A 26,730-nucleotide genomic window follows, 5' to 3' on the forward strand; every position below is an offset into this window, starting at 1 on the left:
TGTGTGTGTGGTATAGCCTCTGGAACAGCACATTGAGGCTTCAGGCCTGGTTCATATATGCTAGTAAGGCTTGTCCTACATGCACGCAGAGCCACATCAGAGACTTGCTAGTCTGCGCCCCTATCGTGATCTAGTCGCACACCTTTCCAGGTCAATGGCGGGAGTGCGCACGTTCTCCTGCAGAGGGTTGCTCAGTCTCCAGCTACCTCTTGATGCTTTCGTTTCTCTCCTGGGCTTCCACTCCTCCGATTCATTGTGCGGTGTCCCCTGCAGTGCATGGGCCTCTGATGCCAGCAACAGGTTGTAAGTGGCACACGGGCACCGCTGACTCGAGGGTGCTCCCACCTTACTGGACCGTAGCGCCGCTCAGTTGCCACCTTGCTGGGCTATGGGGATGGGTAACCTCCATTCATTCTCCATTTATGGGTCGCTCTACAACTAGTAGCCCATATGTTTGGATCGCCCCGCTTTCCTTCCGGCTTCTCCTTTGCTTTCTTAGTATGAGGCTGTGGCGGTCTCCTTCGGCTTTGATTTGTGTGCCAACTCACTGCAGCTTCCGGTGCTGTGATCTGTCATTCGGCCATACCCAGCCTCGATGTTTCGTGTGCTGGTCCTCTGAATGTTCCGACACCTTTGTCTCTGCCACGTCAGCCCTTGTCGGTACAGTCCCCTCAGGACCTTGCGCTATTGCTCCACAGGTTTAGAATTGCCTTGTGCCTCGGTCCCCGGCCGGTACACATTTCCTTCACCAATGGTCAAGTGCCAATGATCGCTTCTGGAGCCGCAATGAGTTTAATTTCAGAGTTGGCTGTCTCTGGACCCAGTGCCCAGGTGGAAGGGGCCAAGGGGGTGCTCCCAACAGTGCCCAATGTTCTACAGCGATCTTTTCAGTGAGGGTCAGTCCACCTCCAAGCATCCACCCACCACCCAGATACTACTACCCCCCCCCCCAGCTTCCGCCGAAGTTACCATATAGCACGTGGCAGTGTCTGGCCAGCACCAGTCCTCAGCGGTTTGTCTGGGCCTTTGTGCTGCAACTGCACTTTCTCCAGTCCCTGCAAGACCCGCCGCCCCTATTCCTGGCTGTGCGCTCCAGCGCCATTCAGCAGCAGTCCAAGTTCTCCCCACCGTCTCTGCTTTTCCTTTCAAGCTGTTCCATCCACTGTGCTCCACAATGAGAATTATTTTCAGTCTGGTCACTGGGTGGAAAAGTCCAGGTTCCGCCCCAGGCTAAACGCAACGGTCCCCATCGCTTATTCTGCTGGTTTGACTCCCCCGAGCACTGGCGTTGGGGAACCACCCTCCAGTCTTATAGACTCAGTAATTGTATTTATGGGGTGTGTAGTAGCCTTGGTGTCCAGCTCTGCGTCCAGGTCAAGCTCGCATCAGCGGCCCTTTCTAGAACCACAGGAAGGCCGACCTCATTTTTTTTCACAGGCTGTGTGCTCCTGCACCATTTGGCAGGCGGCTCTCAAGTGCCCGTCTTATTTTTTGCGTTTGCAGCGTTGTTGTGGTTCTCCCTTGATGCTCTCCGCCATTACCAGTATCGCCCAGGGTCTTCGCCATGCCCACCTGATGTTGCCTGCAGCTCATAGGCCCCCCAAACCCCTGGATCACCGTTGCCTCTGGCGCACCTGCCCCAAATATCTCCCGTGGTCCCTCTTACCTTCAGTTCTGCCGGGTGCTTGGTGCAGCCAATCTGTCGATCACTACTCCAGTGCTCCACCTCTGGTTAGCCACCAGTGCTCCCAGCTTGGCTCAGCTTGGCTTTATGCAGTGCACTCAGATCTCCCGGTAGCCATCTTGGGAGCTCCGCCTTCGAGCTGGTGCTTTTGCGGCTTTCACTCTTTGCCGCTGTGCCTCCGTGGAGCCCCCAATACTTTCCGCTCTGTTTTGCAGTGTTTGGCAGGGCAGTGAGGGTAGTCAAAACGCTGATTTGGCTATCCTTTGCAGGATTGTGCAGGAGCTTCTAGAGGAAGCAGCCCTACTGCATGCATGGCTGCTGCCCACAACATCTTGCATAGTTAGTGTATTGAAAGCTGTCCAGGTAGTTGTGGTTTTGTGAGATAGGATGTGAAGTGTGTTGTCAGTTATGGCGTTGGTGTCCATGTTGGTGGTTCATGCTGATCTTGATGACTAAGATAGAGTTGATGGCTGTGGATATTTTAATGGAGTGTGCTACAGTGTGGCTCGGGTGGAGGATTGTCAGTGCTCAATGGCTTTGAAAAGAGCCCTGCTTTCATTGGTGGCCTTGGCAGTGGTGATCATACGTCTACATGTAACAGAGTTCCTTGAGCAGGACAAGTTTGGATGTGCTGCAGGCTATTCATGAATTATTTTCTTGGTTCATTGGTTGAAGTTCAGTTCTTGAGTGTACCATGGTGCGGAAGGTTTAGGCTTGTGGGTGTGTTGTTTCACTGGGTCATGGAGATTGATGTTTATGAGGGTGGTGTGGAGTTCTTGAATAAACAAGTCAGTCCTGGTTCATTAGAGGTGGATCAGTCCCATATGCGGTTGAGTTTGGTAAGGTCTTGCGTGAGAGCCTCCACTGCGTTCTTGAATGATCTGAAGTCTTATTTGGTTTCCGATGGGTTTGCTTGAGGTGTGGTCTGACTAATCTCAAAGGGGAATGCTAGATGGTCTGACCAGTCAGTGGGATTGGAGGGCTGTGATGGAAGGCGAGCAGGGGGGTGTTGATAAGGTCAAGGATATTACATTTCCTGGGAGTTGGGTCTTTTGTGTGCTATTTGAGGGTCAGTGTCTCAAGTAGGCAGTGAAGATCTTCCTTGCTTGACTTGGTTGTTGGTTTGCCAGGAAGGTTGCATTAATCTACTACTATACATTTCATAGCTGCCAGAGGAATACATTGTTATGGTTTCCAGGTTATGGACTACTGGGAAAGCTGATATGACTACAGTGTAACTGCTGTGAGATCCTGAATAAATATGGATGTTTGTCTTCCTGGTTTCTTGACTAGCAGAATTGGGGTGTTATAAGGGCTGCTTGTCTGGACTATAGTTCTGTGCTTCAATAGTCTTTAACAGTTGCTATACCTTCAGCTTCTGGGCATAACGAGTATTGCGGTACTTGGGCAATCTTTTGAACTGCTATAACATAAACCTTGACTGGTTCTGCAGTCCTACTGTATCCTACTTTGTTGTCGTGAGCTGACCAAAGGGTGTCTCGGGATGAATTTAACAATTCCTCCAATTTATCTTTTGGTTTCATTTGTGTAGCGAGCAGTGTCCCTAGGAATGTTTCTGCATTTCTACTTGGGACATTGAAGACCACTCTGTTCGGTGTGCAATGTATAGTGCAGCTACGTTTAACAAGTCCCTACCTAATAGATTTACTGGGGCAGAAGAGCTAAATAAGAAGGCATTTGTCTCTGTCAGTCCCAGGATAATAAGACACTGGGTAACAGGGTGTGTTGCACAGCACTGACGGTCAGGAGAAGGGAATGTCTAGAAAGCACTCCCAATGAATTTATGATCTGCTGGCTTTGTGTTTCAACTAAACATGAAATAGTTTGCCCACTGTCTTCACACTGAACGTGATGTCCATCTTGGTCTACAGGAATCAAAGTGTTCATGACCAGGTCTTCTCTCGGGCTGCCTAGGTATTGCCACTCACCTGATGTTTCATGCGTGGGCTTGTTTGTCCAGAATTTAGTCACATTTGGATTGGGGAATGTACCCTGCTCCTGGGGGGTGAAGACCGATTATTCTGCCATGGGAAGTTTGGCTATTCAATTTTCCGGTGGCCCTCCTGTTTGAAATAATTGTTTACTGTCAGGCTGGGAAACTCTCATGGCTGTAGTGCACACCTGCCTTATCCTCTCAGTTCGCTGAAGCACTCTCTGAACGACCCTCTCCCGGCTGGAGGGGCATTCCCATGAAGATTTTGCAGTTACAATACCATATGCTTACTTTCTATATTCTTTTGTTTCTGACATGCGGCACAATGGTTCACCTCAGCCATTAGTTCAGACAGGGATTTATTCTGCCATCCAATAAAGATAATATTCAACTGAGGCTGGAGTTTTAGAGTCCTCCTGTAACAGATTCATTGGCTACTGCTTCTCTGGTGGTGTCATCAGGTTTGACTTAGAAGCCATCTTTAAACTGTCCAAATAGCATGCCTGTGACTCCTTTGTTTTGTCTGCGGTTTTTGATTTTTCTCCATTTGGTCTTCCTGGGGCGCACTTCTGAAATAGTAGTTAACCGTCTGTTACAAGATTATTCGAGTGTATTTCATACTCCTGTGTCAGCTGCTGGCCATTGACTGTTGCACTAGTCGGTTTAACTTATGCTGTCATCTCCCTCGAGCTGGGTCATATCAGTCCAAGGGGGATGGTCTGTAGCTCCTCTGAAAATCTCATTTAAACAAGTTTCTTAGGTCTCCAGTAGACCACGGGGCATGTACCATCACCAGGTTTGTCTCTTCCCTCCCCTGTTCCTGCTGGCCCAGTCAAAGGCACCTGTCTTAAAAACACTTGGAATATCAGAGGTTTCCTTCTATAATTCCTACCTCCTCTTGCTAGAAGGCCAACAGAGATGAGGGTTTTGGTGAGAAACTGGCTTTCTGAAATCATGGTGACCTACAGGCTGCTGCGGGGGGGGGGGGGGTGGCGTCAATCTGTTAGTTTGGCCTGCGCTGATTATCAATCGGTCCATGAGGTTGATGTTCCATCGTTGCTTGTTTAGGGGAATGGCGGCCTATTGTACTACTCAGGGCGGTGGTTGCGTCATCCGTGTGTGCAGTCTGAGGAACAGGCACACTTGTAGAAATAAAATCTACTCTGCTCCTCATCTTATTAATCTTTAACCATTTGATGGTAATGCAGATTGGGTGTAGGACCCATTTCATCTCCTCTGCTCTTTATTCCTTAAATTTTCAATTTGTTTTGTCAGCAATTCGTCTGAATCCTTAAACTCTCTATTTTTAGGTGTTCTTTCTTTCAAATGCCTCCTTGCACCAGAGGTATTCAGAAGAAACTCTGCAAGCTAGTGGTGCTCCCACGCAGCGCGACTGGTCTGAAACACGTCCACAGAATTGTCAGAGAGACCAGACTCACTTCAGATTGGGTTTGTACAACTACAGACCTTTTTGCAGAACCTACCTGGAATCCCCTAGAATTCTTAGCCTCAGGCAAGTAGCCCATCAACCCACAATGTTTACCTGCTGCCCTTTCTACAAAAGTCAGATGACTCATGTGACCGTGGAACAGATCATATGATCCATGCTTCTCGGCAGAGCTTACCTACCCCTCCACCTCATGACACACCCTTGTATCCCCTCACACAGACCCATTGTGGTTAGTCTGAGCAAATGTCCTTGGCATGAAAAATGGGCACAGTAGTTTTTGAATCTCAATCTGCACCTGTCAATATACATACAAAAAGCATTGTCCAAGCCAAGTACTTCAACTGTATAAAGTGCAATCGAATGAGTCTGCTATTAAGAACAGACTGTTAGAACAGGGATACAAACAAATCTCATCCTGATATTCACTACAAGCTTTAGACCATAAGAATGTTTTAATCGCAGAACCTATGGATCAGGAATGATGAAGTTACTTAGGATACATATTTTCTTTTTTTATTGATATCAACATATGCAACGTTACCTTCAAAGGTCTTAGTTTTGCATTTTTCTTTTCAGAGGTGTAGGTGCGGGCTGCAATACAAAAGAGGTCATAGACCGACTGAGGTACCTGAAAGCAGAAATTGAAGACCTTGAGCTTAAAGAAAAAGAGCTGGATCAGCAGAAAGTATGGCTTCAACAAAGCATCAAGAATGTTACTGAGGACTCGAACAATAAGTTATATCCTTTTTGTATTTACCAATCCATAGTGGAACTGAAACTCCATTTATTACTTTATTAATATAGCACTTTAGCCAAAGCACTGCACAAAAGTGGTCATAACTGTGAATAAGCATGAAAACAAAGTAAACTATGTGGTTACAATTAGAATGACGAATTGGCATAAATCAATTGATGCTCTTTTAGATATGATATGGAATTTATAATGCGCCTGTACACAAGTGTTTCTAGGAGTGACAAGACAAGGAGGGAGAAACAAAGGGAGGATAGAACAACGATCTTTCTAAGCCTCGTTTCATTCAGATCGCAGAAGTGCAGGGAAGAGGGAGGGTAGAAGTGCCAGGGGGGAGGGGAAGGGAGAAGTGCAGGTAACTCTAAGTGCAGCCAGCGGGTGGCTCATAAGTGCAGAGAGAATGGACTGTGTGGTTGCAGGTATAGACCCTCAAGTGCTGGGTGTCATGCTCACCTGGTCTCGACGGGGGGGTAGCACGTAGTCGTATGACCGGTATCTGTACTGGCGTAGTTTTGATGGTATGATGGTGTCCTCTCCCCTGTTATCTCCCCAGGAGGCGTTAGCCTTTGAGTCTGGTGAGGTTGGCTCTCTGTCCTGCTTGACCTTCAGCAGGGGCGTAGTAGGCTTAGTCTTTCTCTGGGCATAGTTACTTCACTGTTCCGGAGTGTCTGTTGCTGTGTTTCGGGAATACTTGGATTAATCAGGTAAGTCTCTATCCCAATGACAGCTTGGTATAGATGCTCAAAGTCTTATTGTTCCAAGGTTTAAACGTGTTTGGTCTTTCTAGCAGACGCGGTTTCGTACGGAGGGTTAGAAGATGAATTGACTCTCATAGGATGCTGAACTGGTTACCTCCAGGTGAGTATTAGCGCGGATGAGTGGCGTTGGATGGCTGAGCAATAGTTTGTTTTTGTATTGTGCGCGACTAACCTGCTGTTTTCTGTTCCCTTTTTGCAGGCGCAGCGCCCCCCAAGATGAAGAATGGAAGAACCGCTCCGAAGTCCCGGAGTGATGCAGAATCCCGGGTGAGTATTGGAAGCCTGCACAGAAGTCCTTTCCCAACAGGGGCAGCGGTCGAATGACCAGCTGGAGACGAGACCGATGGACGGAATTGCAGGTAATGCCTTTGTCGCTGTAGTAACACCTGTTCTTCTCCTTTTCTTCCAGGCACCGATGGATGGACCTCTCAGACGGGCGTGGCTGTAGAAACTCAAGAACAGAGCAGACACGGTGAGCGTTACGCTGCAGGAATGCAGAATAACGCGAAGCGTGTTCTGCCTGCAGGGTGTGGCTTAAATAGCCTTGCAAGTAGTTCCAGGTAAAGTAGTCCCTTTACCATACCGTGCCTCTCGGGAAAAGTAGTCCCTCTCCCACACCCTGGATATACAGAAAGCTCAGCCTCACTAGGCAAATTAAGTAGTTCCATAAGTTCAGCCCATTTCATGAGCCTGGCGCCAACGGCGCCAGGACTGAGTCCATGATGCTCTGGGGCACTTCCTTGGGGCCTGACAAGTCCTTCTGGGTGAAAGGGACTGGGGTGGGCTCAACAGTTCCAGGGGTTTCGGAGCACGCACCATGACACTGGGAAGCCCAGCGAGTCAACTGGACATGCAGCAGCCTTGGCCCGAGTTCAAAGGGTATCCAGGTGATCAGTGTGCGGAGCAGTCCAGGACATCGGCAGGGGAGTGTAAGCAAAAAGGAAGGTCTTGAGGTGCTTCCTGAACCAGAGGTGATTCTGCTCAAGTTGAGAGAGGCAGGGTGGCTGTTCCAGAGGGAGGCCTCAGTCGAGGAGAGAGATCTGCCCCAACTCTCTGCTTGGAGAAGTGTCTGACCCTAAGAGTGTTGGAGGAGGATGAGCTGAGAGCTTGAGGGAACGGAAGATGTTTTGGAAGAGAAAGCTGGAGGTAGTGCGGTCCCAGGCCCCAGAAAGCCTTGTGGACAATGCAGAGTGTCTTGAACTTGACTCCACTGGGAGCCAATTAAGACATTTCAGGGCTGGAGAGATATGATCCCTGGGCTTGAGGCCAAGGACAAGTCTCGCAGTCCTGTTCTGGATAAATCGAAGAGTGGATGCAGGCAGATTTAGAAAGAGACTGTTGCAGTAGTCCAGCCTAGAGAGGACCAGAGCTCTGGTGAAAGTGAGAAAAGGAAGAATACTTTTGAGGAGGAGCAGCTTATAGTTTGACTTCTTAGAGACATCAGAAATGTGAGGCAAAGAGAATGGAGTAGAAGATGACACCAAGGTCCTTACCCTCACAGGAAGTAGCAGGAAGAGGGCCCAGAGAGAGAGGTAAGGAGGGAGCAGGTGTCCCTATGAGGTGGATCGCAGTCTACCTGGCATTAAGGCAGAGATTATTGGTGGCACACCATTCCTGAATTGCGGCCAGTCTGGTTTGAGAGAATGAGCAGAGATGGCTGAGGGGAGCCTGAAAGAGAGCGAAGTGTCATCTGCATAACACTGAAAGTTGGAGCAGAAAGTAGCAATGTGGTGGGCAGGAGGTGCCAGGTTGAACAGCCAGAGAGAAAGGTTAGACCCCTAGGGAACACCACAAGTCGAGAGAGAGATAGAAGAGAGGAGAGAGATAGAAGAGAGCAAAGACCCCTGTTAGCCCGGAGAGGGTCGGTAAGAAAGATGAACCAGGCCAGGGCCTGATCAGTGATACCAAGGTTGTCACAGAGGCGATTGAGCATGATGGCATGGTTGATGTGTCAAAAGCAGGGGATAGATCGGGGAGAGTGAGAATAGAAGGAAGATTTGTCATGATGCCTACCCTCGGGCATCCGGATCGAGTCCATCAGCCCCGGGAGCAGGCATCCAGATACTTAATAAAACCCCAGCAGCCCCGGCTGGGGTCTGTTTGGGTTCAGTCCTGGCGCCATAGGCGCAAGGCTCATAGACATTACTTACCTCATGCAGACCATGCTGCAAATAAATCCAAGCCAACGTCAGGCCTGGATGGGACCATTTTATTACAGGGCTATTTTTTACTCGGGTGTGGTTCTTGGGAACTTCTTACCTGGAACTACTTTGGAGGCTATTTAAAACCACGCCCGAACAGCAGCACACGCTTCGCGTTATTCTGCAGCGTAACGCTCACCGTGCCTGCAAGTCAGCATCCAGTCTTCTGCCACGCCTGCCTCGAATCCGGAGCTCCTAGAAAAAGGGGAAAGAAGGAGAAAAGGTTAGATCACAGACATTATTTTAATTCCTTACCTGATTCCGGATCCAGCACATCTGTGAGCCTGAAAAGGATATTATTTGAGCACACGTCGCATCGCCAGCAGCAGCGCCGCGTCATACTCACCAGTCCACAGCATCTTTCGACTCGGCGTTGCCGCCATCATTTTCTTCGTCGAACTCCAGCACCTGGGGGAAAACAAAAGAAATAACAAGGTGAGCCGAGAGAGCCGACAAATACAATCTCTTTTACCACCATAAGCTTACCTGATTACCACCGGAGGCATTACCCTTTAATACGCCATATCTTCCTATGCCGCACTTATAAAGGGAGAGAAAACAACAAGTGAAACTCATGCAACTTTTACCGGACAGTGTTGGGTAATATAGACTCTTACCTGAGCGCCATCAGTTGCCTCCAGGCAATATTCTTTTGGACCCAGCTGCAATTCAACAAGGGAATGGAACAAGAATGAACATCGGACATATTGAACTCTTTGAACTTTATAAACCCCGGAGTCAATATTTCTCCGGAACTCCTCCAGTACCTTCAAACCAGTGAAGTAACTGGTATCTACGCGCCCCTGCATGCCACGCAGGATGGAGAGCTTATCATTTAAAAACATAAGGTGAGGTTACTAAAAGGGGATATCGGAGGTGACTAGTGGGGAGAACAAGAACAGTGCGGGGGCCATCACTAAAATCCACGGGTGGCTAAATCCCTTTCTACACTTGCAGGAGAATACTTCTACAGGTGAAGCAGACGAGATTAGGCTGGCCAGTCCAGACAGTCATCTCTGCACTACGCATCACGTTGGTGGAGACCGCAGCTGTCCGGGTCCGATCGACGCCCCTGTGGGAACCAGGTGAGCGTAACAAGATTAGAGTCAAGATTGGAAAGCAAGTCTACAGGGGTGTTCAGGACAGCATTGTCTGTGCTTCTGGCAGCTCTGAAGCCAGACTGGTGGTCGTGGCGACAACTAACAGATTCAGTATGCAGGTTAAGCTGGGAGATGGCCAGCTTTTCCAGGAGTTTGCCCAGGAAAGGAGTGATGGCGATCGGGCGATAGTTTGCCGGAGAGGAAGGATCGGCTGAGGGCTTCTTTACAATGGGGTGCAAAAGGGGGCGGGGGAAGGTTCCAGTGGCAAAGGAGTGATTGCAGAAATTGGCCATGGCTGGAACAAGGGTGTTAATGTGGTCCTTGACGGTACTGGATGAGCAGGGGAGAACCTGCTTTGACAAGACTTTCATAGATCGGACTTGTCTAGAAAGCTTGTCAGGGGTGAACAAGGGAAAGGAGGAGGAAAGATGGCCCTAGACAGGCCAGGAGTGGTGGAGGTGGAGGAGGTGGAGGAGAGGGTGGACAGGATGGCCTGAGTTTTAGTGGTGAAATGAGAAGCCAAGGCTGTGCAGGCGGCCTGGGAGGGAACAGGAGAGGTAGAGACCACAGCAAGATTGGCCATCTACTTGGAGATTTTGAAATGTTCGGCCGAGTTGTTAGATGCCGCAAAGACGCTGGCTTGGATGTAGGCTCTCTTCTTAGAGAGGACAGAGTCTGTACTGCCCTTTGGAGCAGGCGGTAGGCCAGTTTGTCAAGGGGTACACCTGATGCCCTCCCACCCTAAACGTGCGTTTAAGGGTGGCGAGATCAGAATTGTACCAAGAGTTGCACTTGGATATGGACTTCAAGCCGATCTTCATGACAGGGGCAAGTACATCCAGAGTGTTAGAGATAGAGAGATGAAGGTTGGAGAGGGCTGTGTCAAGGTGTGAGTCAGCCAAAGGTGCAGGAGGAGGAGAGAAAGTAGCGGCAAAAGCCTCAACTGACACACGCTTCATGGGTCGGATGACAGAGAAGGTAGGTGGCAGTGCTGGCGTCGGCTTGATCCGAGAGGTAGAGAGAGACAGGTGGGAGGAAAGGAGAAAATGATCACTCCAAGAGGGAGGAGTAGTGAGAGGGTTAGAGAAGGGGAGGTCTGAGGAGATTGAGACGGGCCAGAGGGAAGAATAGAGAGAGTCGCAGAGGTTGTGAAAGAGTCCCGAAGAAGGGCTAGTAGCATCCAGGTGGATGTTCAGGTCTCTGAGGAGACGTTTTTGAGCGGTAGAGCCAAGGAGGGAGGAGGACACATCAGCCCACTCGGAGACAAAGAGGGCGACCTGACCAGGCAGCCTATAGATAGTGGCCACAGTAAGAGGCCAGAAGCGATTGAATGTTTGCCTGGTCTGCAGGCTCTCTCAGGGGGGGCAGTCCTGAATTAGAATAATAGGAGGGATCCACTCTGGGGAAAATCAAGGCTACACCCCTACTGGGATGGTTAGTTCAGGGTTAGGAGAGGATCTTGTAGCCATCAGGAAGGAGAGTGTAAAAACTCATGACAGAGCTGGCCGTGAACCATGTCTCGGTGAGACAGATTACATCCAAATCAAGCACTTTCAGGAGACGGCAGGTGTGAGAGGAATGTTTGACAGCTGAACAAGAGTTGAGAGTATCGATGCGGAGCAGGTTGCCACATTTTAAGGACTTCTGTGGAGGGCTACAGGCCAGAGGTATGCCATGCGGATGTCTTGGTCGTGCCAGAGGATGGGCAGAGGAGGAAGGAAGAGACGGCAGGGTAGTCGGAGAGAAAGAGTGCCATAGGGGTGGCGGAAGAAGGAGGCAACAGGGTGGCCAGAGAAGCAGCAGGCGACTGAGGAGCCAGAGAGGGGTAGGAAGGGATAGCAGGAGAGGAAAGGAAGTTGATAAGGCGCTGCAACAGTCTATCAAAAAGGAGGCGAGTGGCCTTAGGGCCCTGGACCAAGATGGTGCCATTTAAGTAGACCTTAATGATGGCCTTAGAGGAGTGCAAGGGGGCCAGGAGCTCCTCCCACCAAGTTCCACCATTAATGGGAGAAGAGGAAAAATGTGAGAGAACAGAGACCATATGGGGGCTCCATGGCCTGGAGAGGGAACGAAAAGAGGACGCCAGTAAGGGTCTGCCTGAAGGAAGCACTGGTGTCGGTATTGGCGATGGGGAGGCCTGGGTTGGGGACCAGGATGTACCCTTTGAGCTTCTTCCTGCCGAATTTAGTGAGAGGGATAGGATAGTCGATAGAAAAGCAGTTGGATGAGATAGGTGAGACAAAGCACCATAGAGGGTGCAGGGACGAAAGAGGGAGGGGAGGTAGAGGGGAGCCCAAGCAGGGGAGGAGGGCTAATGCAGAGGGGGGGCAACCAGGAGGTAGGCACAAGGGGGGTAGGGGTGACACGAAAGGGAGGGGGGCACAACAAAGAGCAAGAACGGACTTGCGAAATCAGCTGCAATACAGAACCAACAGCAGAACACAGCAGGGAACCTAGAATAAAAGAATGCAGGCAATGCAATGTAGTCCAAAAACTGTGGAGCGCAAAACAATGTAAATGCAATACACAATAGAGCAAATGTGATTTAAAAGTGTGGTAATGTAGTACATAAACTAAAATCAATAAGTAAGAGCTTTTTGTCATTTAGTTGCCAAAACTTTGAAGGAACAAAAGCGGGAAGAAGTACTACGGGGGGAGGGAAGAGCAGGAATTGAACAGAAGGAAAACCTTGGCCAGAGGAACTTAATTGTCTAGTTAGTTTGATAAAAAGAGATAAGATGGCAATAGAAGATTAGCTATTGACATAGGAATCTGGGTATGTACACCCTTCCTGTTTATTTACATCTAATTGTTTCAAAATGAACGGATTTACATCAATATTGATCTACCGCCTACTTGGGTGTCTGTCACACGACTATGTGAATCTGTGTGTTTTTTACTTTTGTTTTCATTTTGATTTCATTCCTGTTTCTATTGTTACTTTTATGATTGCAATTTATGGATATATTTTTTTGTATTTGCTATTGCACCTATGAATACTCACAACAGCCTTGAGGACGACCTTATGGTCGAAACACGTGTCGGCTGTGACCGCAATAAATCACCATTCACACTATTGGATTTTCTGCTTATTCGAGGATACTTGAGCCTTCATCCTACTACCATGGAACTAACCATTTGAAAACCAAGTCCTTTGCGCAGTATAGCTGCACAAACTCCATTTCCAAGTTATTAACTGTTGGAGGAACCCAGGGAACCTCCTGTGTAGTTGGAGAAATTGAGCACACCTCAATTTGTCATTCCCCGTTTTCTATGTTACTTGTAGGAAATATATTGTTTGACATGTATTGTAAAGATTTATTTTGTAAGTGTGAGTATAGCCATGTTATGAACATAAGGTTAATCATGTATAGGTGCTGGGTTGGATGGAGTGCTTATTCTCCTCTCATCTTACCTGCCCAATGTTTTATTGGGGAAACTTCCTGTTTCCTCCTCCCTTCCCTCTCTCCCTTTAATTTTCTTCCTCCATAACCATGCCCCTACATACCATCCTTTCTCCTCTTTTCCTCTTATTTCACTCACCTGCTTCTCCCCACTTATTCTCCCACCATCGTTCACTGGCTATTATTTTCTCCAGTCCCCCTAGACCTTCCTCTACATCTCCAGCGGTCTCAAAATTAGTGTTTGTGGTAGCATTGATTCTCCAGCATGGGGTCTGGCATGGATTCACATGCTCATGAATATTCCCCCGTCGTCAGGCTGGGAATCCTCGGTAAAGAAAAAATCAGTATCAGTTTCGTTTCTGATCTGTCTTTCGTAGTAGTAACCAATCACTGATCTCTGCGTCATACTGACCACAGCCAATGACTGCCCTCTACCTAAGCCCCGCCTCTGGCAGCCATCTTCAGATTTTTACCGCACGTTCAAGTGTTGGGATCCTCGTGCTATTGCTCTCGAGCGTTAGTGCTATTTTTCACGTTTTTTCTCAGAAAAATTTCTCTTTCGGTCAAAAGAGCCTTAAGCTCCACCGTTTCTTCATCCGATCAACGGGGACCCGTGTCGGATTCGTCTACGCCCCTCAAGGGTGAAGATTTCGTCGAGCCACGCTTTTGGAGGACTCCAGAAGTTTCTCAGGCCCATCTCGGACATGGCCCAGGAGAAGGGAAGCTCGACGCCCGGAAAGCTGTTCAGGGTCTGCCCTGGATGCCAGCTTCAGAATGTCTTCAAGGAGGACGAACACTCCCTTTGCCTTTACTGCCTACATGAGGACAAGACGCACGTGGAGAAGGACTGTGCGTTTTGCGGCAATATGTCGGAGCGGACCATGAAGGACCGCCATCAACGTCTCGCCAACTGGCTGGAAGGAAAAAGCCCTTCAGGCGAGAAGAAGAAGAAGTCCGAAGCGGTCTTCTAAGACCTTTGAGGGCGCCCCAGCGACGGGGGTCCAACAGAAGGCCAAGCACCGCGAGTCCGCTGGCACCGGGAGTGCCGAACGGTCGGGCTCTACGGGCGCCAGGCAGGGCGCATCCTCCCCGCCACCATCAACCACGAGCCAACGCTCTGGCTCGGGTAAGAGGAAGGCTGAGCACCCGGCAAAGCTCCTGGAGAGACCCCGGTCGTGCCCTAAGGCCCCATCGGAGGGGGAGCGAGGTGGTGACCCTCCCCCCAAGGAGAAGGCGGTGAGCGCACCTAAGGTGGTTAAAGCCTTGATCCATCCGGCCAAGGCCTCTATCGAGACAGTTGCGGCGGCCCTGGCTCAGCCTGTGGAGGCTACACCAGTGGTGGTGACCCCGGGGCCCAGAATCTCCCTGCCACCGCGGAGGGAGTCCTCGTTCATGCCCATCGACAGGACCCCCGTGAAACCTCCGACGGAGAAGAAAAAGGGGGGGGCAGGAGGTCGTCGTGGACTCGGCCTCAACCTCTGAGGAGGAGCTGATCGAAGTCTTAAGCCACGGCTCTGGCGTGGAAGAAGGCCATCTTGTCGGGAGGGACCCTGACGTGGAAGACGACAAGGGCGTCGAGGATGCCGACGGGGCTCCTGATCGCCCGTCGGATCTCCCTCAAGCAGTGCCGCAAGACAACTCGGCGGCCATTTTGTTGGCTATACAGTCCTTATGCTCGGAGATAAGGACGAGACTGCCGTTACCACCAACGGAGGAACCGCTCCCGACGGGGGACCCAGAGCCAGGCCCTTCTGGGAGCCCTCCCCCTAAGAGAAATGGAGGATTCATCCTCCACCTCCTTTTCAGCCATCGCGCCCTGTTCAGCCCTCCTCCACGTCCACGACACGTGGGGATGATAGGGGGACTGACACGGCCGCGACGGGTACAGACAACGAGGTTTACGACGAGGATCTCCTGTCGTCACCTCCCACCCGGGCTTCCCCGCCCGACGAGATTGGATAGTTTCACTCCATGATCGCCAGGGCATCCAAGCTTTTCCAGCTCTGCCCGGAAAAGAAGAAGGAAGGTTTCCTTTATCAACGGCGCGAGACCAAGAGGAAGACGGTCCTCGCTGTACCTCTACTAGACGACATTTGGGATGAGGGCCTCGCCCTCCTCAAGAACCCATCCACGACGCCGGCTAGAAGGGATCGGTACGAGAAGAAGTACCGGGTCCCGGACGCGGCCCGCCTTGTGCCTTCGAGCACAGCCGACCCCGGACTCGGTCGTCTCCGCGACGGCCAGGAAGAAAGCGGGGGGGGGCGCAGCCTCTATGTCAACCTCCCCGCCGGACGGCGAGGGAAAGAAATTAGACACGATGGGACGCAGAGTCATCTCGTCGGCAGCGACGACGATTAAGGTGGCCAACGCCTTGGCAATCGTAGCCCGCTACGACGGGGAGTTGTGGTACAAACTGGCCCCCCTGCTGGACTTCCTACCAGACGACAAGAGGGCGGAAGCCCTAGAGATCTTGCAGGAAGGAGAGGTGGCGTCGGACCACGCCATTACGATTGCGACGGACATCGCTGACACTGGATTTTGCCAGTTGGGCAACGGCGTGTGCCTTAGGCGGCGTGGATGGCTCAAGGCTACTGACTTCAGTCAGGACGTGCAGACCAGAGTCTTGGACATGCCTTTCGTCGGAAATAACCTGTTTGGGAAAACAGTGGACGATTCCCTTCATGCCATCAAGGCGGACACAGAGACGGCCCGGGCTCTTGGGGTACTCCAGCAACGGCGGCTGCCCTTCCGGAGCGGCGGAGGCAAACAGGGTGCCTCCAAAGGTTCCAGCGGCGGATTTTCCACCTACCGTCAAGCGGCCCGTTCGTCGTCACAGGAAGCTTACAGGGGAGGAGGCAAGTCAGGCGGACCCTGCCGTCGTCGCCAAGGAGGACAAGGCGGCAAAGCCTCGTCGAAGCAGGACTGAACCGGCCGCGGGGTCGGGCCCCCATCGAAGCACCCCGGTGGGAGGCCGGCTGGCGAGCTTCGTCAGCATGTGGGAGTCCATCTCCACCGACCGTTGGGTGCTGGACGCCCTAGCTCAGGGTCACGCGCTCGAGTTTCTAAAGAGGTGCCCGCGCGTCCCCCCTGTGGCAAGGAAAGAACATTACGTCCCTCAACTTCTCTTGGAGGTAAAGGCGATGCTCAAGAAGGGCGCCATCAAGCTCGTCCCAAAGAGGCTTCGGGGCTCCGGAGTTTACTCAAGATACTTCCTCGTGAAGAAGAAGACGGGGGGATGGCGTCCCATCCTGGACCTACGACGACTGAACAAATTCATCAAGGCACAGACGTTCCGGATGGTCACCCTCCAACACGTCCTGGGTCAACTGGAGGAGGGCGATTTCCTGTCGTCGTTGGATTTGGAGGATGCCTACTTCCATATTCCCATCCTAAAGGGACACCGAAAGTTTCTCAGGTTTGTGGTCCAAGGGCGTCACTACCAGTTCAGAGCCCTTCCCTTCGGATTGAGGTCGGCGCTCAAGGTGTTCACCAAGTGCCTCGCACCGGTGGCGGCGCAGCTGCGCCGAGAGGGGATCCACGTCTACCCCTACCTGGACGACAGGCTCATCCGAGCAAAGACGAAGGAGCTCGCCGTGGAGCATACGGCAAGGACTGTCCAACTGCTCACGGACCTGGGATTCTAAATAAACTACGGCAAGTCCCACCTGGTGCCCGCGCAAGACGCACTGTTTCTGGGAGCGAAGCTCGACAGTGTCGCTTCTGGCCTCTCCGTCCGAGGAAAGGACGAGGGCCATCTTGGGCAAGGTGCAGCAGATGCTGGTTGCGGACGCGGCCAGGGTGAGGTCCATCAAGTCCCTCCTCGGAATGATGTCTTCTTGCATTTATCTCATCCGCCTGTACAGGCTCCGGATGCACCCGTTGCAGGAGTTCCTGGACGCGCGCTGGATCCAGACGACGGGCAGCTTCGAGGAGAGGATCACACTCGACGAGAGTTTCCGACGAGCGATCCGGTGGTGTGGCGCCCGCGCGCATCTGACGGCGGGCATGGACTTCCAGACCCCCGGCCACCAGGAGACAGTGACCACGGATGCCTCCCTGGAAGGGTGGGGAGCGCACACCGAAAACCTGCACGCGAGAGGCCTTTGGCTTCCGACGGAGAAGTCCCTCCATATCAACATCCTGGAGCTCCGCGCAGTGTTTTGGGCCCTCAGGTCCTTTCTTCCAACCCTCAAGGGCAAGGTGGTGAGGATCTTCACCGACAACACCACCACCATGTTCTACATCAGGAAGCAGGGCGGTACCAGATCCCCAGTCCTGTCCAAGGAGGCGCAGGATCTGTGGCATTGGGCCGTCGCCCAAGGGATGTTTCTGGTGCCGTTTCATCTGGCAGGGATAAAAAACACCATATACACGTTCCCTCCATTGCCATTGCTGATCCGGCTCATCAACCAGCTCAAGAGGTCACGGTGCAGGATGATCCTCGTCGCACCTGCGTGGCCGAGGCAGATATGGTTCCCGGACCTTCTGGACTTGTCAGCGTCCCCATCAATCAAGCTGCCAGTGGACGCGGATCTTCTCTCCAGGGAAGGAGGCACCATCCTCCATCACGACCCGAAGTCGCTGAACTTGCAGGCCTGGCTCCTGCAGCGTTAGAGTTTGGAGGATACGACATACCGGCCGACTGCAGAGAGGTTCTGGCAAAGGCCAGGGCGTCCTCGACTCTTAAATGCTATGGACACAAATGGAAGAGGTTCTCTGTCTGGTGCCACGCACAGTAGATTAACCCTCTACGAATTACGGCTCCCCAGGTACTGCCGTACCTTCTGACGCTGGCCAAGGCTGGACTGGCGCACGCGTCCATCAAGATTCATCTTGCAGCGATCTCCCGATACACCAGAACCACGGGGCGGACGTCTTTGTGGTCTCATCGTCTGGTGAAAGAATTCATGAAGGGACTGTTCAGATCGTTCCCGTCGGTGAAGGCTCCGGCCCCGGCGTGGGAGCTCAACGTGGTGCTGACCAAGCTCATGGGACCTCCGTTCGAGCCTCTGCACTCAGCTCGGTTGAAGTTCTTGTCGTGGAAAACAGCGTTTCTTGTGGCCATCACCTCCGCATGAAGAGTGGGAGAGATCCAGGCCCTTTCCTGCAAGCCCCCGTACTTGACTTTTCACGACACGAGGGTAGTGCTCAGGACGCGCCCCTCCTTCATGCCCAAGGTGCCGTCGGACTTCCACCTCAATGAACCCTTGGTGTTGCCTGTTTTCTTCCCGTCGCCTTCGTCGCCGGCCGAAAGGACTTTGCACTTGCTGGATGTGGCTAGAGCGCTGAAGTTTTACGTGGACCTCACAAAGTGTTTTCGGAAGACGTCACAACTTTTTGTGAACTTTGGACCTGTCAATCGGGGGAAGGCTCTCTCAAAGGCCTCCATTTCCAGATGGCTCTCTGGCTGTATCATGTACTGTCATCGGTTGGCAAACCGACCGCTGCCTGACCGTCCAAGAGCCCATTCCACCAGAGCGATCGCAGCTACCACGGCGTTCCTATCTGGTGTGCCCTTGCTGGACATCTGCAGGGCTGCTACGTGGAGGTCGACGCACATCTTCACGAAATTCTACTGCGTCGATCGGGATTCCAGGGAGGAGTCCAGGGTCGGCCAAGCAGTGCTGCGCAATCTGTTCGCCTAAGGTGAGCCTGGTGAGGAGGTAAGAATTGCTTAATGTTGAGTTTGATGTAATGCTTAATGTTGAGCCTTTGCCACCTCCCGTGGTTGTGCATGTGTGTACTGCTATGTATTCTTTATTCATGAGCATGTGAATCCATGCCAGACCCCATGCTGGAGAAGGAACAAGTTACTTACCTGTAACTGTTGTTCTCCAGCATGGGTCTGGCATGGATTCACATGCGAACCCTCCCGCCTACCCCTCTGCGGCTCTTCACTTGGTCATACTGCCACTTCACGTGCTACCAAATCTGAAGATGGCTGCCAGAGGCGGGGCTTAGGTAGAGGGCAGTCATTGGCTGTGGTCAGTATGACGCAGAGATCAGTGATTGGTTACTACTAGGAAAGACCCATCAGAAACGAAACTGATACTGATTTTTTCTTTACTGAGGATTCCCAGCCTGACGACGGGGGAATATTCATGAGCATGTGAATCCATGCCAGACCCATGCTGGAGAACAACAGTTACAGGTAAGTAACTTGTTCTGTAGTGTACATTCCAGCTGTCTGCACAAATGCTCAATCCAGATCAGTCTGCACTAGGATACCCTGGGGTCTTTTGCAGTACTGGAATCAGATTTTTGTTTCCTACAATTATCTCTTTTTAAACTGTATGCAAGGTATTTAATTTGAACCATTAATAGAAAATCCGAAGATGAGCATAAAGTTGCATAGATAACACCTTCCCACTCTCGTCCAATTGTGATACTTTAATGAAGAATTATAATCTCAAATTATTACATGTCATAAATCGCTAAACCTGAAGAGGCATATGGCAGAACATAAGTCTGAAGTGCTCTGGGCTATCAGATACTAAGTACCAATAATATGTTATTAGGTCCACCCTTCGCCATATATAGCCAGCAAAAATATGCCATTTCCCGACCCACCAAAGCAAGACCACTCCCTATTTCACAATGTCCAAGGCCAATCTGATGAACTTGGTGCCGAGATCCCAGGATCCTTCGAACATACCCAGAAGACGGTCCAGATCCCAGCAGTGAACTGGCAGTGGACACCTCTTCTCCATCTTCGCAATTTGACTCCCATAGTTGAAGCATACCAGGCAATTCGATGTTAGCTTGGGATAGCGGAGGTTGCAGGTGCACCCACATCCAGCCTTCTCTGACCCATCAACTTAAGAAGCATATCTGAAAAGAGCTGTAGGACCTGTACACAATTGTAATGCAAGTAATGAGCCCTCTGGCTAAAGAAGCGGTTTCAGCCTAGTGAGCATACCTTTTGCCAGACCTTGTCCTCTAAGTCAACACCAAGATGACCTTCCCATTTTATGCACTGGAAATGCGTTCACGGGTCCAAAATAAAAAGCAAATTCTTTAATATTTTAAAATTAAGTGCATCGACATATCAACCCTTTCCAGAAAAGGCTTTAGTCAATAATGCTTACCCCCCCCTACACCCTGCCCTGAAATAACTTGCATTCTACACCACTTTCTCTGTAACATTCTTATGTGTGAAACCCAGGAGAGCATGAATTTCAGGGCTAAACCTCTCTGTGCAATTGAGCAGTTTCCACTGTGCTCTGTTGGATCCAAACTTATGCTACACCAACCACATCGATATTCAAGACTGCCTGTTCCCTTCCCTCACTAAGAGCCCCTATCCTAGCTTCAAACCAACAAGCAGCAAAATAGACCTTAGTAGTATTAGGTGGGATCCCCTAGTCGTTCCTAAATTTAGGGCTTAGTAAGAATCACTGAGTTTGAGATGTCTACCTCCCCTGACTAGATGAATCTGAAAAATGTTCAGTTTCGCATACAAGTATGGTCAAAGGGCCAGCGGCATCCCCTCAACAGGAACACTGGGAAACGCAATCATTTTTACTATGGCTATCTTCCCTGCCATAGGGGAAACTTAAACTCTCCAAATAAGGAGTCAGTCAGGAACTCAGCAAATGTTTACTTATTATGTTAGAGGAGACCCAAACCTTCTTCAATCTATTTTGATTATGTACATGGGCATACAGCGATTGTGTACATTTTCATGTAAAGCGGCAGCCAGTTATTTTGCAAAATGTAGTACCACCTGAAATTGCAATTGCATTGTACCTTCTGATTACAATATTGGTTCAAATAGTTAAGATAAAATAGCAAATTCATCTCATCAGACCACTAAGAACATAGTCTGCATTTCTTTCAGAAGCCAATAAAACAAATAGGGTTGTGTATTAATAACATGCCATTTGCTTTTAAAGCATGTTTGATTGAACTGTGTTCTAAATGACATCTGCTGTTTTTCCTTGTAATGTTAAATATATTTGTAGATTGTTCTTGCCTTTCCTTTCCCATAGTGTTCTGTTCTTCATATGTTCTTCCTTGACCTGAGATGCTCACATGTTCATATGTCACGCACGAAGATATCTGCAATTGCTTTGATGGTAAATGTTTATTAAAAGATGTTTATTTTGTATGTTCAAAGTGCAAACCACAATCCATAAAAATGCTTTCATGGGGTGTCTGTGCACCTCTTGGGACATATGCTATATCTGAATATATTGTGATTGAGGTGTGGTTTTCTGTAAGACCCGGTGTAGGCACACACTCTTTGTAGGAATGCTCAGTATCCTTGAAGTTGTTTATCCCAGCTGGGTTCATGCATATCTTGTGCTTTTGTGATTGTTGTCCAATGTTTTGACAGGAACTGTTTTAGTGTTACGGTTATATGTCATATGGTGTCAGATGGGGGACAGATGGCTAAAAGCTTAGTTGCTGGTTAGTGTTTGTTTTGGACGAGGAGGTACTAAAATGGATTGGTGCTTTCGATCTATTACTTTTTTTTTTTTTAATTGCCATTTGTGGTTACAATATAACCTTAAAACACTAAAACATATTACACATTTAGTGATACATAATCAAAACATATGAAATATACAAGTACCAAAATCGACCTACAATTATTAAAAAACAATCTAATAAAATGCAGAGGATTAAGATCATTGCTCTTGGTTGAAAATGGGCAAATATAGAATACACTAAAATGTAAGACCAAGTTTTCTCCTGAATCATCAAGACCCATACCTGGTCACTCTGCAGGTTATCTATATCAATATAACCGTTGCATCCCTTTCTATAGGTTTCTTTAAGCTTTTGACAGCCAGTCAATATGTGTCCGGCTGTCTCTATTTCTAGTTTGCATATCCTGCATAAGCACTTTTGGCGGGGGATATGTTATCAGGCACCTATTCAAGCTCAGACAGGTAACTGTTTAAGCGCAGTTGGAGGATAAATCTTCTAACCTTCGAATTATTGATCCTAATCAAGTAGCTGAAAGGCTCATCAGGACGGAAACCCTGTTTTACATCATTGACAAATTTGACCACCTTGCTCAACTCAAACATTATTTTCTATCCCAAATGAAAGCCTTCTGCTTAATTTCCCTCCCAGCAACACCTGGATTTAGGGGGGAACGTAATATTGAAGCTGATCTCGTTCAAAACGAATAGATTTCCGTCAGCCATGGTTTTAGGATTCTTTGTGACGAATTAGTGTCAAGCACCCCCGAAAAGTTTGAGTACTTGGAAGGTATAATTTTATTTTTCGGTGAGAATTTTCAGCATACAAATTACTCTCACCATTTTTTTGTCAATAGCGACTTAAGGCCCAGTTCACTTCTCATGGCCTCAATCGGGGTGGATTTGGCTAGTCCTAATGTAGGGCGCATAGTTTACTCTCCAATTTTGTGATTCTTTGGGTCTCTTTGTATACATTTCTAGCACATACAGTGCGCAGGGGAGGATACTAGAGCTATAAAATTGCAATTGTCGTTTTTAGTGAGTCCCCACATCTCTGGGAGACATAGTTAATTGAGTTATATTTTCTTTGAACCTTCACCATATTCTCGTGCGCTAGCGTGTGTTGACAGTGAGTCAGTAATTGGAATATCCAAGTATAGGTATTTCTCAGTGACTTCTACTGGTTCATTTTTGATCTTCCATATAATAATAATTTTGCATTTATATAGCACTAAGAACCCTCAGGTATCTGAGCGCTGCTTATTAACCACGGGGTGTGGTGCTCATTTATCGACCTCGGAAGGATGAAAGGCTGAGTTTGGCCCTCCCGGGATTCGAACCTGCGTCGGCAGGCTCTGCACAGATGTCAAAGCTAGCGCTCTATTCTCTGTGCTCTCTGACTGGCAAAGATTACATTTCCTTTTACTCCGGCTTTTCCCTGCCTATTTGTTCCACAAGGGCATTAAAAAATGCCAGTGAGTAAGACATTTTCAGAATGGTGATCAATTGGCACAATTATACTTAACATTCCATGCAAAATTGTATAGTAGACTGTGATTTCCAGTACTTGTCAGCCAACACCATGTTCTGGTGTTGGCTGTGTCAATTGCTGGTGCATGTCTATTTGTTTTGCATTGTCATCGCATGCTAGGCTGAGTGACACTTTTGTTGAAATATCTGAAGTGTAAAATAAGCAGGTGGAACTTAGACCTCCGCTAATGGAAGACATGGGCGGCCCTTTGGTTTGTGTCCTAGCATATTGTGACCTGACGTAGCCCAATCTTGCATAATTTAGCATAACCAGTCCGAAGAGGGAGTAATAGTGTGTTACCAAGCCCTAAAAAGTCATGAGTATGCATAAAAGGCACAACCGTACTATAGTAGCAATAGATATTAAGCCCAAAACGTGTGCCTAGAACCACTTTGTTATTGAATAGATAAACAATTACAATGAGTGTAACCGATAAAATAAAACCGTATACTGTAGCTGAGATCCTTTTACAATGTCATATTCCACTGGTCACGAGCGGGGGCGGGAAATCCCCTAAAGAAAAACAAAATACTATTAATTTGCCAGAATAGTGCAAAAGTGCTACTTGAATCTAGTTTTAAGATATGATGATGACAAATCTTCTGGATGGCAAGGCAGTGCTGCTGATGTTAGTTCGGTCAGCAACCTTCGACCTTGTCGATCATGCTAAATGGCTAGTAGCTTGACAAAGGCTTGCAACTACTCCATCGAGGCCATAGCCTGGATTAAATCCTTTTTGACTGGTCGAATGTCTAAGATTGTTTGGGGTAAAATGCATGATCGCCCGATGAATCGCTGAAATGTTGCATGCCGCATAGTGCCTGTTTATTCCCCCTATTCCTTCAAAGGCTACTGCCGCCCACTCTGCGATCTCTTGGATAAGCTGGGTGTGCCTTTCACTAATTATGCTGATGACACTCAGCTTGTCTTTGATTTGGGTGGCAAGAATACAGATGCGCTACAACACCGAATTGGATGACCAATAATGGGATGTGCCTGAATGCCAATAAGACTGAGCTTATGCGGTTAGGCTCATGCCAGGCTAAACTCGACAGTCAGTCGGACGGGTTTACCATCAAAAAGCATTTGATTAAGGTAGTTGGCAAGGTCAAGGCACTAGGTGTTACCATTGAATCGTCCTTGAGCTCAGATGCTCATATTGAAAATGTTACAAACTAAGCCGAGTACCTTCTTAAACTCTTGAGACTAGTTAAACCCTATGTCTAGGAACCTACACTTGTCCGGGCATTAATAATGCAAAGGATCGACCACTGCAATGCCTTGATGACTCGGGTCAGCAAAAACAGTTTAAAGCGCCTGCAGGTACTACAAAATGACGATACAGTATGTATTGTCAAAAATGTACCCAGGCCCAAACCCATTTCATCCCATAGAAGCAGCCTGCATTGGCTCCCAGTGGAAGCACATATCTGCTTCAAGGCTATGACAATGGTCCACTATTGCCTATATGGCCAAGACCCGAATTATCTGAAAGATTGTGTTAAGGCTCATCACTCCGTGAGAACGACCAGATCAAGTGATGGTGTCTGCCTATCTGTTCTTAGGAGTAAGCAAGCCAGAGGCATGGGCAGATCCTTTGCTGTTCAAGTCGCTGTGCTGTGGAATAAACTTCCGAAGGGTTGAAAACCATAATTTCCGAGTAACTACGGCTAGATGTCAGCTGTTTGTTTCTCCATCGCTCCCATCTCTTCCAGTTTCTCTTGCTTTCTGAGGGACGTTCAAAGGTGTTAGTTTACCTTTCACCTTGAAAGATTTTCTGCTTATTAGTTCCCTCATACAGACACTCTTTCAATTTAGCTTTCTTGCTGGAATGCGAAGTCTGATGTAGCTCTACTAGATTGGTAATATACAAGAGGACCGCTCCAGTGATCATTTTCCACATCTGTGTCCAGTCACTTGTGTCGATTTGTCCCTTGACAGAAAACCTTCCCAAGGACACACAGGCTGTGCAGATAGGATCACTTTTCTGTATAGTTTGTACGGACTGGCTTTGTCCTGCATCCAGCGCTGCACCGTCCTTGGGACCTTAACCACCTCCAAAGCATGGAATCACCATGTTGGTCAACCAATATCTGGGCGTCGTCAGAATATAGACCAAATCCCTCCACCACCTGGGCAAGGAGATGCACTCGTGTTAAATGGAAGAGAAGAGCCCGGTACTACACTGGGAGCATGATATCTAGCTGAAATGTAATTTCCTAGTTTCACCTGTTGACTTATTGCCATTAAAAATGAACGGATCCAGTCTAATGCGGAGTCCTTACTTTCCATCATTTCTTCCAGGTGGTGGTTCAGGATATCATCTTTCACTGACTTGCTGGTTCTTAAACCCTGGGCTGAAACTCTTCTTTGGTGGTCCATTGGGCTCCCCTCCTGGCCGTTTGCTACTCCTGCTGCATGTGTGGAGTAAAAGCAGAATTCTCTTCTCCCCCCCCCCCCCCCCCCCCCATACCCACGGCAAGCCTATCGGATTTGTATCATTGATTACTATGTGAGAACTTTTGTGGACTCCTAAAATGCGACTTTAATTGATAGTTGGTATTTTCAAGACTCTGGAAAGGCCTCCATGCTAAACAGAGAAGCTACTGTAGTATAGGCAACGATACGCAAGTTAGTGGCACGTGCTACTGTTCATCCATGAATTACTAAATGAATTTCATTTTTTTTAACATCTTGGATTCACACAGTAATGCAAAAGGCTAGCTTGCAATATAATTACACAAGCATGTTTTATTACATCACCATTAACTGCAGACAGCTGCTCTGACCCGCATCAGTTGCAGATTCATTCTTGTGCAGTCTCACTGGTGTTTATTCTGAATGTAGTTTGTACATATGTGAAATGGACACCAAAAAAATATCCTCTTAATAGAAGCCAGTTTGACACACATCCTTCCCCTTAATGTATTTTCAACCATAGAATAAGTAAAGACAGTGAACTATCAAAATCACATTGCCAATAACAAAAATGTAAATTCCCATCCTGGCCCAATCTGTCTAAATGCACGTCTGACATGCCTTATTTTCTATTCTGAATTATATAACTTATTTGATTGCAGCATTCAAGCAGTGTCACCTATTACAATGTCCTTTAATGCATTTCCTCCAGTACAAACAAAATATTTATCTTCGCCATTAATGTTTCAGTAAGCCCTTGTATTTTTCGGACCTGGTTTTGTGTCATTTTAACAGTTGTCAGCGCTTCAGCAGTCTTTTCTCTGTATGTGCCACATACCATCATATTGGCCCACATCTCGCCTCCTTCACCTTGTTTTGAGCAGTTCCTCAAACTCCTATGGGGTCCTATACCATGCCTCTCACTCAGTACCCAATGCATAACCATTCCAAAAACTATCAACCTTCTGAGCCAGCTTCATTGATTCACTTGGCCCCAATTGTTATCAGAGCAGCATCCGGTCACGTTTGGCTGCATGACTACTTGAC

General features: G+C 48.8%; 1 protein-coding gene across 1 annotated transcript in view; it reads left to right on the top strand.

Annotated features, from left to right (window-relative positions):
• The window catches only part of E2F5 (E2F transcription factor 5), a 1,167,696-nt gene that overhangs the window by 302,441 nt on the left and 838,525 nt on the right, over nucleotides 1-26,730 (top strand). Inside the window, exons 3-4 of the mRNA XM_069621289.1 lie at nucleotides 5,665-5,826; nucleotides 21,337-21,380. Coding sequence (XP_069477390.1) covers nucleotides 5,665-5,826; nucleotides 21,337-21,380 — 206 coding nt within the window. The remainder of the gene's footprint in view (nucleotides 1-5,664; nucleotides 5,827-21,336; nucleotides 21,381-26,730) is intronic.

This window comes from Ambystoma mexicanum, chromosome 5q, assembly GCF_040938575.1.
Source record: "Ambystoma mexicanum isolate Mex_15411 chromosome 5q, UKY_AmexF1_1, whole genome shotgun sequence".
Classification (NCBI taxonomy): domain Eukaryota; kingdom Metazoa; phylum Chordata; class Amphibia; order Caudata; family Ambystomatidae; genus Ambystoma; species Ambystoma mexicanum.